The sequence below is a fragment of the Gambusia affinis genome, linkage group LG12 (assembly GCF_019740435.1).
Source record: "Gambusia affinis linkage group LG12, SWU_Gaff_1.0, whole genome shotgun sequence".
NCBI classification, from domain to species: domain Eukaryota; kingdom Metazoa; phylum Chordata; class Actinopteri; order Cyprinodontiformes; family Poeciliidae; genus Gambusia; species Gambusia affinis.
In genome coordinates, this window is record NC_057879.1 from 27799447 (window position 1) to 27814161 (window position 14715).

General features: G+C 50.3%; 1 protein-coding gene across 7 annotated transcripts in view; it reads left to right on the plus strand.

Annotated features, from left to right (window-relative positions):
• The first annotated feature begins 1389 nt into the window (after positions 1 to 1389).
• rasal2 (RAS protein activator like 2) overlaps positions 1390 to 14715 on the plus strand; it is a 44938-nt gene continuing 31612 nt past the window's right edge. For 2 of the 7 annotated variants that reach the window (XM_044135141.1, XM_044135147.1), the window contains exon 1: positions 8462 to 9072. In XM_044135141.1, coding sequence (XP_043991076.1) covers positions 8634 to 9072 — 439 coding nt within the window. In that variant the 5' untranslated portion in view covers positions 8462 to 8633. Of the gene's footprint in view, positions 2086 to 8456; positions 9073 to 14715 lie in introns of those variants that run through there. The other 5 variants (XM_044135148.1, XM_044135142.1, XM_044135146.1 and 2 more) reach the window with 5 other exon arrangements.

A 14715-nucleotide genomic window follows, 5' to 3' on the forward strand; every position in this document is an offset into this window, starting at 1 on the left:
CTGATTCCCCAGAAGAACCGGTTCAGACTTCAGTTCACATTGACTGAAACGGAATTATTCATCTGAACAGTTCTTTCTCAGAGTTCTAAAGAATTGGAAACTTTTACAACGGACCCGAACTGATAGAGTACTGCGGTACCAACAGAGACCAGCAGGGGGAGGCAGAGCGCTGCCTGCAGAACACCAGTCAGGTTCCGATGGAGTTGGACCTGCTCTACCCGAACCCTGAGAGGTACAGAGCACTGGGTCAGGGCCAAACACACAGACTGGGTCAGAACCAGAACCAGAGAAAGGACCAAAATAGACATCAATTCATCACAGAGAGAAAAGGTCCAAAATAAGACAAATACCTGAGAGAACCAAACCCAGGACAAAAACAAGAACTCAATCTGGACCAACTGTGGGACTGGTTCTAAAACAGAACCATGATCCAACTCTGCCTGAGTCGTGAACGACCCAGTGATGACCCTAGAGAACCAAAGAGAACCAAAGAGAACCAAGGAGAACATCCAGAATGCTGCGGCCCAACAGGATCAGGTTTCAGAACAGCGCCCTGCAGCCCTGCTGGTTCTGACTGGTTCTGATTGGATCTGATTGGATCTGACTGGTTCTGATTGGATCTGATTGGATCTGACTGGTTCTGACTGGTTCTGACTGGTTCTGATTGGATCTGATTGGATCTGACTGGTTCTGACTGGTTCTGATTGGATCTGTTTCCAGATGTTCCATGTTCTGGTTGAATGTTTGGATTTTCATTCCTCCTGGTTCTGGATACTTTCTGTTTTCAGACGGTTGTTATGATGCGTAACCATGGCAATGTGGTATTGTTTTCACAACCGGGAACAGCTCTAATAACTCCTGACCTTTGACCCCAGATCCCAGGAAGAGAGAACGTTGAATTCCTCTCTTCCATCCATCAGGGATCAGATCTCAGACTCTTTCTGAAGCAAAGGTGGTGGATTAGCAGCAACTGATGTTACTGTGAAATCTCATCTGTGGATGTCGAGCTGTTAGCGTGTCATAAGAATGCTAAAGCTACAGTCTTCAGTCAGAGGCCTCTTCAGGTGTCACTGAAGCACTGACTGCTGGTGGAGATCCTGAGCACCATGAAGACTGAAGACACTTGGATCATTTCAGTTATGAGAACATTTTATTGTTTAGGATAAAATATTTTTAATCTGTGATCATAATGACTCTTTCCTCCAGACCCTTCATCTCCATTTAAAACATGACCTCTGACCCTGAAAAGTCTTCATGCTCCAGAACCACAGAGCCGTCAGAACCATCAGTCAGAACTGTTGAACCAACCGTCGGCTGAGACTTTCAGGATAATAATAATAATAATAATAATAATAATAATAATAATAATAATAATAATAATAATAATAATAATAATAATAATAATCTGGGTTGTCCCCTTTCGGCCCTGACTCTTCTGGTTCTGCTCGGCCTTCATCAAGTCCTGGTCTTCCTCGTCTTCCTCCCGGATCTCCCTGCGCGCTCCCGCGGGGCCTGGCACGCTGCAGCGCAGCCCCGCTGCCCTGCGCGCTCCCGTGGAGCGGCAGCAGCTCAGACCTCCAGCCCGCCGGAGACTCTCCGTCCGCCGCCTGGATCCCGGACTTCCAGCCGCTTTCTGCGCTCCGCCTGCCGGACTGTGGGGAGTAATTCAGCGGGAAGGACAGGGAAGGTTCCCGGCTTCCTGTTTCTGCAGCTTTGGTTGAAGTTTGGACCGTTTTTCCCAGAACTGGAGCCATGAGGCAGGACCGGGGGGCCAGCCGGAGCGCCGCCGGCGGCAGCGGGAGCAGCTAGCGGCCTGCAGGGAGCAGCGGGGCGGCCAGAGCCCCGGAGCCTCCATGCGGGATCACACTCTCACTTTATCCCACTTTCACACTCTCCTCCCGGCTTAACGCGCCCCTCCGGAGCCTCTCCCCCCGGCACTGCGAGTTTCCTCGGCGGACATGGAGCCTGACTTGGTACCGGCGGACCCGGACTCCCTCCAGGGCGGATTGGGTCTCCTGGATCCGCTGGTGGACCGGATCCTGGGGGACTCCGTGTCCCAGCAGCAGGGATGGCTCCGGGTTTACGGTAAGCAGAACTCACCCAGGGGGAGGGGCGGCCGGTACCGGGACACGGTCCGGTCCAGGAGGGTCAGAACCCGCAGCAGCTGGACTTCATGGAGGTTTGACCCTGAAACCGGTTCTCTAAAAATAGACCCAGTTGGTCCTGAGCCGAGCCAGGATCCAGTTTCTGAGGCCGAACTGCTCCGAACCCGTCCTGAAGGTTGCTCAGCCAGAACAGAACCACGGTGGAGATCCAGAACCTGTTGGGTTCCCTGTAAAGTTGAAGGAGTTTCCGGGTCAGAACCAGTGTTCAGGTTGTGTTGGAGCAGTTTGGGTCAGACTGAGAACTGGGTCAGGTGTTGACCTCCAGGCCAGAAGCTTTCGTTACCCAGAACCTTTCAGAACCTTCTGGGCTGAACTCTTGTGCTGGAACCGACCCGGTTCTTCAGATTAATCGTCAATAATCTGGTCAGAATATTTAATATCAATAATCTGTGATGTTTAAACCCGACCCGGTTGGAGCCTTTAGTCTTCACGTTGTCATGACAACCGACTCCTGAGGGATTCTCCAGGTGGAGGTCAGAGGTCATCCATGGTGTTCAAATGTTTCACCGCTAAATCAGCTGCAGGAGCTGGAGGCCGGTTCTGACGGGTTCTGACGGGTTCTGACGGGTTCTGACGGGCTGAAGCCCAAACCGGACCTGGACAGAACCTGGAGGTGGGCCGAGAAGCAGATCATGTGACCTGTGATGTCATCCAGGTGACCTGGAACCGGCCTGCAGATGTTTCAGAACTGGGTCGGCCCGTATGGGTTCTGACCAAGGCTCAGCATCGTGACTCAGAAGTCTGACGGCGACGTGAGTCACCTGAACGCCTCACTGCTGTCGGTCTGCTGGTTCTGCTGACAGCTCTGGGTGATGGGTTCACTGCCTACAGGAAACAGGAGCTTCCAGCCTCTGACTGGTGGTGACTGCATGTTGATCAGCAGCAGGGTTTTATCCCACAGTTCCTGAATGCATCACCAGAACCCTCTCAGGCTGTGATGTCAGCAGCCGGTTCTGTCAACTGATCTCACCCGGCTGGACTCTGGCGCTGGTACCGGATCCTCCCTGCTGGACCGGTGCCATGCTGCCTTCAGGGTCAGCTTCTCTGTAGGACGTTCTGGTTCTGGGTTTTGCCGGACCTGCTGGTTTCTCTCGGATCGTTTCTGTTTGGGTCAAGATAAAAACTTTTATATGGTTCCAGGGCCGGTTCGGCCCGGTTCTCCTCAGGTTTTATTGGTCAGGTGTCGGTTGATCCTTCATCCTCAGGACAAAGTTCTGGTCCAGAACCAGAACCGGACCATTTAACATGCAGTGACCCGGTTTCGACCCAGTTTGGGATCTCCTCCACCAGTACTGATCCCAGTAGAACGGTCCAGACAGTCTGGTTCTGACTCTGGTTCCTTTGGGTCCTGGCTGGTTAGGACCAGAACCAGAACCGTGCTGTTTGGATTTGGACCCAGACGGCCTGTTTGTCCTTCCAGTCTGCAGGTTCTGTAGGACAATGGAACCGGGTCGGGAGGAACTTTCCATTTCCTCCCGACCCGGCCCGGTGGGGGGAGGCCAGGATTTCCTCTCTGGACAAACAGCGCCGGCCCAAAATAAGTCCGGTTCTATTTCTGGACCCGGAGTGGAAAAACCCAACCGGACCGCCTCTGCAGAACAGAACCATCCAGAACGCTGCTGGTTCTGGTTCTGGTTCCTGGGAGCCAGACTGAACTGGTTTCTGTCCCAGGTCTGGTACCGGTTCTGGTACCGGATCAAAGCGTCAGTTTGTAATGTGATTATTGAGACAAACTTCAGAGTCTGTAGATGATCTGAACTGAAATCTGGAAATGATTTATGTTCATAATTATTTATCTAGATTTGATCTGGAGTTTAGTTCAAGGTCTCTCAGCCAAGAGGAGCAGCGTCTTCCTGTTTGTCTCAGAACCGGGTCGGTTCTGCTGGCTGGAAGAACCAGCAGCAGTTTTCCTGTTTCCTCCCTGCAGCTGATTGGAGGAATCCGGGTTTTTGTTTACATTCCTGAGCGGGCCGGACAGGAAGTAATCTGATTACTTCCGGGGTGTCGGCGGTGGCCTCGGAGCAGGAGAGGAAACGTTCTGCAGAGGAACTGAACGGGTTTGTTCCTCTTCACGTTCTGCTCTGAAAGCTTCCTCCTTCTGGATCCGACCTCTGACCTTTGACCCGAACAGATCCGAGACGGGTCCAGGTTCCAACTGTTCCTAAAAGTCGGACCAGTTTCCTCCTGAAGTTTGGACCGTGGAATCCTCCTCCCTGCTGGCCTCAGGTCAGAACCAGAACCAGAACCGGGTTTCCACCAGCCTGATGACCTAATCCATGACATCATCACACGGTGACTAAAACAGGAAGTGACTGTGAGGTGAGGCAGGTGCTGGACTGGGAACATTACCTCATCGAGCTGCAGACCGGATCAGAACCGTCCGGCTGCATCAAAACTGCAGAGTGAATTTTTCAAAACTTGTTTCTCTGCATCAGTTCAGATCCAACTGAGCTGCTGCCGTCTGGAGAAACCACCAATCACAGCCAGGAGGCGGGGCTTAGCGCTGCCAATCATCTTTGACTTTTTGTTTTCTAGCAAAGAAACCTGGAAGTTCTGGAAACCCAACAGAACTGAAATCAGAGATATTTGAAGTAAAGAGTTCCTGAATTTCTGGATTTATTTGTCGGTTTTTATGGTTTGAAAGAAAACATTTCCCAGCTTCAGTTTGTCACATTTTCCAGACTGAACCATGAAAGTTTGCTGAGCGCTGGCCGTGCGGCCCGGCGGTCCGGGTCGGGTTTTCCTGTTGTGTCTGGATGAAACGGGAACGTTGCTCCTCCCTCTGAGTTGCTGTCCTCCAGGTTTTGTGTCTGGAATGTTTGGCATGTTTCCGTGTCCTCCTCTGGGCCAGGTTTCCTTCCCCTGCCTTCCTCTCCGGCCCGGTTCTTGGCCCGGTTCTTGGCCCGGTGATTTTTACGGGCTGGAATGTTTGGCTTCCGGGCTGCCGGCCGGGAAATGGATGGTATTCCAGTCGTAAGTCAGGCTTGGGGGGTGAGCCTGTCTGGGTGTTGATGAAGCAGAGCTCGGGCCGGGTCCGGTCGGGTCAGAACCAGAATCTGCAGAATAAACAGGAGTTGTGGTTTAACCAGCAGGTGAACTCGCTGCAGTTCCCATGCACTTTATGTTTCCAGTAAAACAGAAGTTCAGACGGTGCTGGGAGGGAGTTACTGGTCCAGTCTGACTCACTGGTATTTTTACTCCGTTTCCAGGAAGTGACATCACTTCTCCTTCACATTACAGCTCATCCTGCTGCCAGCTCACATTTACAGGCTTTAAACCAGCAGAAATCAGAAAGTTCATGAGAATATTTCTGAAGTTTTCACACGCAGGGAAAACGACCGAGTGGATCAGAACCAGAGAACCGGGTCTTCTGGTTCTGTGAAGACCCGGTGATCTGGAGTAAAAATAAAACAGCTTTAGAGTTTCAGTATAAATATTTAGAGTCTGACTGGAGACCACAGGGGGCGCTCTTATAGCTTTTGGTGGTGGAAAAATTTTTCCAAAAAGCTGAAATGAACTTTTCTGTAAGTCTGACAAAGATGTATGAGTCTCCTTTCAGCCAGCTGGTTGGCAGTGTGCAGCAATGTGTGGGGAAGGGGCAGTGCTGCTTTACTGGCTGTTACTTCCAGCTGAAGAAAGTTTTGCACCTTAAACTGCAGGAGTGGAGCCCTGGACAAATGTAGCTGTTTTGAAAGTTGATTAAAATTTCTGTAAACTTTGATACTTGTTGCTTCAGATTCTCTGACTCACAGATTTATTTGTAGCATTTCAGCAGTGAATTATGACTGCAGGATCTTTAGTAAATGCATAAAACTTATTCTGAATCTCAGAGCGAACAAAGGGATGAACGATGATCCCAGTTTACAGCTGACAGCGTCTCGAACTTCACCTGCTGTCAGACCCAAAGACCAACAAGCTGCAGCAGCGGCTCGTTTAGTGATCAGGAGAATAATCCGAAAATCCAGTTCTGGAGCCGCAGAGGAGGGAAGTATTGGCTGATTGACCCAGTTTGGTCCCAGTTTGCTCCCAGTTTGTTCCCAGGTGAGGCTGCAGGTGTGAAACTCCTCAGCCTCAGGTGGGATTGATTTCTGTCAGGTTTCTGTTCCCAGTGGACTCCAGTTGATGGAGGACGGTTCTGTCTCATCTTTAGAGTGGAGCATTAATAAATGATGTCGGATGTGACGGCGACTTCTTCTGCTTCCCTGCGTTCCTCTGTCTCCATGAATCATTTATCAGCTGAAGACCTCATGATTTTCCTGGTGTTGGATGAAGCAGATAAACATCCTGACCCTCCTGACTCCCTGAGCTCCTCCTGGGCAGCAGCGCCGGGATGACTTGGCTCTGGTTCGGATTCTTGGGATTATCATCACCGGGTCTTAGGGCTGACCCAGATGCAACGGCGCCGTCCAGGACACCCGCCACTTCCTGATCCCATCAGCTCCCAATGTGGGTCAGTGAGTAGAGAGCTTTTCACAGCTCCACCTGTTCCAGCCCCACAGGACTCTTGGAGGGTCAACTGGGACTCCTGGAGGGTCAACTGGGACACCTGGAGGGTCAACTGGGACACCTGGAGGGTCAACTGGGACACCTGGAGGGTCAACTGGGACTCCTGGAGGGTCAACTGGGACACCTGGAGGGTCAACTGGGACACCTGGAGGGTCAACTGGGACTCCTGGAGGGTCAACTGGGACTCCTGGAGGGTCAACTGGGACACCTGGAGGGTCAACTGGGACACCTGGAGGGTCAACTGGGACTCCTGGAGGGTCAACTGGGACACCTGGAGGGTCAACTGGGACACCTGGAGGGTCAACTGGGACTCCTGGAGGGAAAGTTGGGAAACCCCGGTCTGGATCTCTGCGAGAGCTCCTTCCTCATATCTCCTCAAATATTTCAGAACTTCTTTTCAACCTTTAAAAGCTGCAGTTATTCCACCCCAGTTTCATGAGATGTTAGATGTTCTGCTCTTAAAAGCTATCATGATGTTGATGTGAAGAAATAAAATTTATAAACTCTTTTTTAACCCAATCGGAAAGTAAATGTGTCTACAAAGAGTTGCTGTAGATGGCGATGCTGTCGGCAGTATGGATCTCATGTAGCAGTCAGTACCATGGTGAATTTGAACTGGCCTCTGACTGAAGACAGTTGCATGACATGACTAACAGCTCTAAATCTCTGCCCTGCCTTTAGAAAGCCAGGCAGAGAGATGTTGGAGTAGGGGATACGCTCTGAGATGAGTTGAACTTCTTCCTTCACTCTCTGCACCCTGAAGCATCCTTTCGAATTCCTCTGGGACTCGGTGTCAAAGTTCAGGAATTATTTGACGTTCTGAGATGCTAATACAAACTAGACCCAGTTGTATAAACAGTACCTTGTTACCACGGTTACGCATCATAATAACTGTCAAAGAATGAGAAGCAGAGGCAATGATTGCCCAATTACTCCAATTGGCCTTTGGAGCCAACAGTGAAGCAGGAGGTTGAGCTGCAGGAGGAGCCTGATGGACGGAGAGCCTGATGGACGGAGACCCTGATGGACGGAGACCCTGATGGACGGAGACCCTGATGGATGGAGAGCCTGATGGACGGAGACCCTGATGGACGGAGACCCTGATGGACGGAGACCCTGATGGATGGAGAGCCTGATGGACGGAGACCCTGATGGACGGAGAGCCTGATGGATGGAGACCCTGATGGACGGAGACCCTGATGGATGGAGAGCCTGATGGATGGAGACCCTGATGGACTGGCCGCTGGCTCTGATCGCCTCACACCAGGACTTCTCTGGCCAACCCTCGGGTATCAGGTGGAGGTCGGCTGGAGACTGCTGGCTGAACTGGAGTCACTGTGGTTTCTAAATCCAGTTTCATTTCAAGAAAAATCTTGTGGAGAAGCAGCAGAGGGACTGAGATGATACATGTGTGTAAATAAAGAAGGTCATCAGATGTGTGTCGGCTCTCGGTTCCTGTTTTATTAATAATCCCCCACACACACACTTTCACACAGCAGATCAGTGGAGACGTGGTGGTGTGACGAAACCATTGCTGCTGAGGTAAAAGCACCCTGGCTTGTGGTTTCCTGTGGAAGCCCTGCTCTTCATTGGTTCCGGACTCTGTGGACCAGAACCAGGGAGACACTGGACCCTGGAGTTCAGAGCCTGAGAGGTTCTGATCGGGTTGCAGAGCCATAAACCAGATTTTCTTCAGGCAGGAAACCACAGTCTGCTGGTTTACAGTCTGCTGCCGTCTGATTGGCTGAGGCTCGCTCTTCCTCTGACTGACTTCCTCCCAGGAAGACGCTCGTTCGCTCGCTGCCTGTTGAGAAACGGCAGCATGACGACGACCTGAGGGCCCAGCGCCGTCGAGTTTGGACCAGAACCCTGCTGTTGGGTTTGAATTATGACCCATCTAGAACCCGGCTGTAGAACCGGCGGAGTCGCTGCGCCTTGTACCGAGCCCATCCGGTCTGGACCATGAGTGGGAGTGGAACTCTCCCTGAGGGCCTCGAGGGCCCGGTTCAGCCCGGTCCGTACCGCAGGCACCTCTACAGGAAACCCTGGAGAACGTTTGAGCCTGAGCCTGGTTCTGAGCAGCCATTGGACCGATACCAGTGGAGAACATCTGGAGAGCAGAACCTGGAGCGCCCTCAGCTGTTCGGCCTGCTCAAAACCAGCACCCTTTCCCGGCAACGGAACCAGAACCAGGATCCGGATAAGCATGGATCTCTGCGCAGGATCATTCCCTTCTTCCGGTCCATGTCAGAACCTGGTGCCACCGGCGGCTCGGACAGAACGCCGCTCAGGAAAGCCGGATCGGACGCAGAGCGCAGAGCACCTTCCGTCAGCAGCTTCATCAGTACGCTGTCCCGCCGGATCAGCCGGGTTCTGAGAGACGAGCCGGAACCAGAGTCCGGTAGGAGAAAGAAGCTGCTTCATGTTTAGCTGTTTATGTAACGATCAGAGGAGAACCAATCAGCAGAGATGATTGGTTCTCCTCTCTTCCTGTTTACATGATCGCCTTGTTAAGCCCAAACAAACATCCTCGACTCGTAGTACCAGAACCAAGCCGGGTTGCAGAGGTTGGGACCTTCACAATCTGTCCATGTTCTACATTATTTCCTCCTAAAACATAGAAAATAGAAGATAATTTCTTCAAAATTATATTTTCTATTGAAAGTCACGCAGCATGCAGATGACACTGTGGTGATTTATATAACCTGATCTATAGAACCTGCTGCTCTGCCTGGAAATTATTTTATTGTAAACTCAGTGAGCTGGTGACAGACTCCTGCATCCTATGTGCACAAAGGAGCGGTATAGGAGATCCTTCCTCCCAGCAGCTGATAGTCTCTAAAACATCCCTGTTCCCAGCAAAGTGGATGTCTTGACATGGATATTTGATATTTTTGTCTTTGTGTGAATCTACTTGCTTTGACTTCCTGTCACTTTGCTGTAGTGAACCACAATTTCACTATATTTCTATATATATTTCTATTCTATTCTAGAAACGTGGCAGAATCAGTAATAGTTAAAAGACTTAAATTCACATAAAAGAGGAAAAAAACTCACCAACTTTCTCTTAAATATTGGATGTTTCCAGATTGGAGACATTGAGGTAAAATGTTACCGTCTCTGTAGTTTGAGTTTCTTTCTCATTGGCGTTTTCTCTTTCCCCACTTTGAACACATTTTGGTCGATAATGTCAAAATTAAACACTGACGTCTGACAGATTTGATTGATGACAGACGAGTGTTTGAGCTCGTCCTTCGAACCGGATCCCACCATCTGTGCAGATGAACCAACCATTGCCCCAGTGGTCTGTAAGCCCACCTGGGTCCTCTCTCCATTAACACCGTCCGTCTCATTCACCACGCCTTTGCAGACCAGAAGAGGCTGTTATCTTTCCACAGAGTCCTGTGGGACCCACCAGAGCCCCTCTTTACACAGGAACTCCAGGATGCTGGGATCCATCCAGACCTTTAACCGTCACATAGCTTCACCTCTTTCAGGTTGGACACACTGAGACCCACCCAACTCGCCTCCTGGTCTGTTCAGGTACCAGTTAGTGTGGGACGTTGTATTTTAGGTTCTTCACCATCATTGGCTGGTTTAGCTGTTCGTGAAGGTTTGGAGGCAGAACGTGTTCCTGCGGCTCTGTTTGTCTACCCCTCAGTGGTGTTTACCTGCCAGAGCACACTGTCCCTTTAAATCAGCTCATTGTTCGCCCTTCACGCTCTGCAGGTTGCAATCAAAGCATAAATCATCAAGTTCAGGCAGATCAGAGGCTGATGAGTTTCACAAAACTGGCCCTGAAACTTCCAGCTTCTACTCCTCCTCTGGTTAACCTCTGACCCCGGATCCAGGATGTGGTCAACCCAACAGTTTCAGTCGGAGGGATGATTTTCCTTCAGGAAGAACGTCGGTTAGGTGGAGGATTTGGAAGAAGGTTTAATTGCCGCCATGTGAGGATCCTCCTCATGTGACGGTTCTCTGCAGGGAGACGAACAGATTCAGTCACTTCAACCTCAACATGATCCAAGCTTCTCTCACTGCAGGTCCGGTTCGGTCCAGTTCCGGCAGAAAGAACCCACATTACAGCTTCTGTTAGCTCTGACTGTGGAGGCAGGAAGCTCTGTAGAAAAGCTGCTCATAAATGACAGCAGGAAATAGAACAACATGCTGAAGAGTTTTAATGGAACTGCAGCAGACAGGAAGTCGGACTGGTGATGTTTTCAGTTCCAGCTGTAGGACTGGTCCACCATACTGGTCCACCATACTGGTCCACCATACTGGTCCTCCATACCGGTCCTCCATACTGGTCCACCATACTGGTCCACCATACTGGTCCACCATACTGGTCCTCCATACCGGTCCTCCATACTGGTCCACCATACTGGTCCTCCATACTGGTCCACCATACTGGTCCTCCATACTGGTCCACCATACTGGTCCTCCATACCGGTCCTCCATACTGGTCCACCATACTGGTCCACCATACTGGTCCACCATACTGGTCCTCCATACTGGTCCACCATACTGGTCCTCCATACTGGTCCTCCATACTGGTCCTCCATACTGGTCCACCATACTGGTCCTCCATACTGGTCCACCATACTGGTCCTCCATACTGGTCCACCATACTGGTCCACCATACTGGTCCTCCATACTGGTCCTCCATACTGGTCCACCATACTGGTCCACCATACTGGTCCTCCATACTGGTCCTCCATACTGGTCCACCATACTGGTCCACCATACTGGTCCTCCATACCGGTCCTCCATACTGGTCCACCATACTGGTCCACCATACTGGTCCACCATACTGGTCCTCCATACCGGTCCTCCATACTGGTCCACCATACTGGTCCTCCATACTGGTCCACCATACTGGTCCTCCATACTGGTCCACCATACTGGTCCTCCATACTGGTCCTCCATACTGGTCCACCATACTGGTCCACCATACTGGTCCACCATACTGGTCCTCCATACTGGTCCACCATACTGGTCCTCCATACTGGTCCTCCATACTGGTCCTCCATACTGGTCCACCATACTGGTCCTCCATACTGGTCCATACTGGTCCACCATACTGGTCCACCATACTGGTCCTCCATACTGGTCCTCCATACTGGTCCACCATACTGGTCCACCATACTGGTCCTCCATACTGGTCCTCCATACTGGTCCACCATACTGGTCCTCCATACTGGTCCTCCATACTGGTCCACCATACTGGTCCTCCATACTGGTCCACCATACTGGTCCACCATACTGGTCCTCCATACTGGTCCTCCATACTGGTCCACCATACTGGTCCACCATACTGGTCCTCCATACTGGTCCTCCATACTGGTCCTCCATACTGGTCCACCATACTGGTCCTCCATACTGGTCCACCATACTGGTCCTCCATACTGGTCCTCCATACCCGGTCCATACTGGTCCTCCCTGGTCCACCATACTGGTCCACCATACTGGTCCACCATACTGGTCCTCCATACTGGTCCTCCATACTGGTCCACCATACTGGTCCTCCATACCGGTCCTCCATACTGGTCCACCATACTGGTCCACCATACTGGTCCTCCATACTGGTCCACCATACTGGTCCACCATACTGGTCCTCCATACTGGTCCTCCATACTGGTCCTCCATACTGGTCCACCATACTGGTCCACCATACTGGTCCTCCAGACTTTCTGCTGGTTTTCTGTAGTGGATGGCTGCAGCTCTCTGTGTTCCTGGTGGATTAGATCAACATTGTAGTATTTCTAGAACTATTTCTAGTATTTCCAGAACTTTTCATGCTAACGATAGCATGCTAGCTGTTTATGCTAACATTAGCCTACTGTGTAGACATTCTTTCTTTCATGTCTATATTAGCCTGGTAATAGTAGCATGTTATAAGTGTTATACTTTCCATCTAACATTAGCATTGCTTTCATATTTTCACCAGGGAAATGGCACACTGCATTGCATTCTGGGATTGTTTGGACCTTACTGTCTTCTCCACTAAACAGTTGACTGTTGGCAGCCTTCCTATGAAAAAGTGGTCAGTTTGTTGTGCAGCTGCCTGAGCCTGTAGCAGCATAACTACAGAGGTGGCTCTGGATAAGCTAAACTCCTAGAATGAGTCATGAAAGACGCAGAGCTGAACGATGTTTGTGTTTACTGGGAGAGAGACTGCAGGCTGTAATCAGGAGGCTCTTAAATGTGTTGGATTCATGTGAGCTTTCATAACAAGGATGGAGCCTGCAGACTATTGTTGACAATCTGAAAATGTAAAACAAATATCAATGTGTTTCATCACTGGTCATTGAGCGCATGGTTGTAAACTCAAAGTAGTTCAGCACACATCAGTCTGTAACTGATGTTGAAGCCTGGATCAGTTAGCTGCAGCTAACTGTCATCCTGGATCGTTTCATGTTAAAATGATTATGCTAATGTTAGCATGCAATCATTTCATTGCTAATCTTACTTACCTATAAGGTTTATGAACATTAATCTTCTTATCTTGGGAAAAGTATTCACTGCAAATCTAGAAATACACCCAGGCCTGCCAGTCCTTGTGATTGACGGCTCCTTGCTGTCCATCACCAACTTCTCTACTCATCCAAAGTTTTGCATCCTTTCCAGTTTCCAGCCTGCTGCACAGCATCCTTCATATTACAGTGAGATGGACTAAATGAAATATTTCAGTCTGTTGTTTTGAAAAGCTCTACAGACGTCAACATGCTCACAGGTTGTTTGGACGTTTGTCACGTCGCAGTTGGCTGCTTTCTGAAGACGTCTCGTTCAAACGGTTACTAACATTAGCTCACTGATGCTAGCTATCATTAGCAGTATTTAGTATTTGATGATAACTTTGGTGCACTAATATTAGCATGCTGTTTTCTTTTGTGTATGCTAGCATCTCCATACTATGTCAGTGTGCTAACTGTGTTGTTTGCTATTTTCTCTGGCTAATTCAGGGCTGGCTCTGGTTCTTGGTACTTGTTTGTTATTCTTCTAGCGAACTAGACGTGTTCAGTCGGGTATTTCCATGCTAATGTTAGCATGTTATTCCACTGACGTGAGGATCGTGTTGCTGTCTTTGATGGTGCCTGTGTTAGCATGCTAACTCTGTTGTCTTCAGTGTCATTGGACAGTAGCTTCACATTGCTGAGTATAAATAGACTGAACTGGTGGAGGTTGTGTTGGGGGTGTTAGGAAACGCAGCGGGTCAGCGATGTGGTGAAGACTGCGATAAGTTCTGAACATGCAGAGCACTTTGAGGATGTTGTGGTTTGTTGTTATCTGTATGTCGGGTGGAGCGGCTGAGGCAGACCGTCATGGCGGTCAGTCTGGCTGGACGCTGTCCGTCCTGGACTCTGACCTGTTTTCACTCATTAACATGATGATGGCTCCTGCTCCGCTCAGCAACAACCTCTGGTTCTGATCCAGATCAGTGTAAGGAACCTGCAGCAGGTCAGACAGGGTCGGCTTCCAGTAAACATGTGAACAGAGACGCTCAGTGAGTTTTCTCCAGGCTGCCGCAGTGCATGATGGGTAATAAAAACCACAGAGTTCTCACTTCTCACAGACAGAAGCCTGAGTCAGCTGCTGCTGTTTTCATGAGAAACCTGGAGACAGAGCTGACCGAGCAGAACCGGGTTCAGAACCGGGTTCTGGTAACTCTGGGTTCTGGTTGTAAAGAGCTGGGAATGCTGGCAGGAATTGCAGTGTTTGGGAATTCCAGCCAGGAGTGACTCCTCCTTTTGTATGTAAATGATCCTTTCAGAATAAAAGCTCGTGCAGAACAAAGGGAGGCTGTGGGAACGTTCGGTGGGAACGTTGGGATTCCTGCTGTCGGGTTTGTTCCTCTCTGGTCTCCGGTTCCTCAGACTGACTGCGGATCAGTCTGAACTCCAGTAGAACTCAGCTTGTTGGACCCAGAACGGATCAGAACCAGCGTTCTCCGTCCTGTGGCCTCCGGTTCTGCTTGACCTCCCTCGGCTCTTTGTGGCGCTCTCTCTGCTCCGCCGCCCCCATCAGCCTGATCCGAGGCGACGCC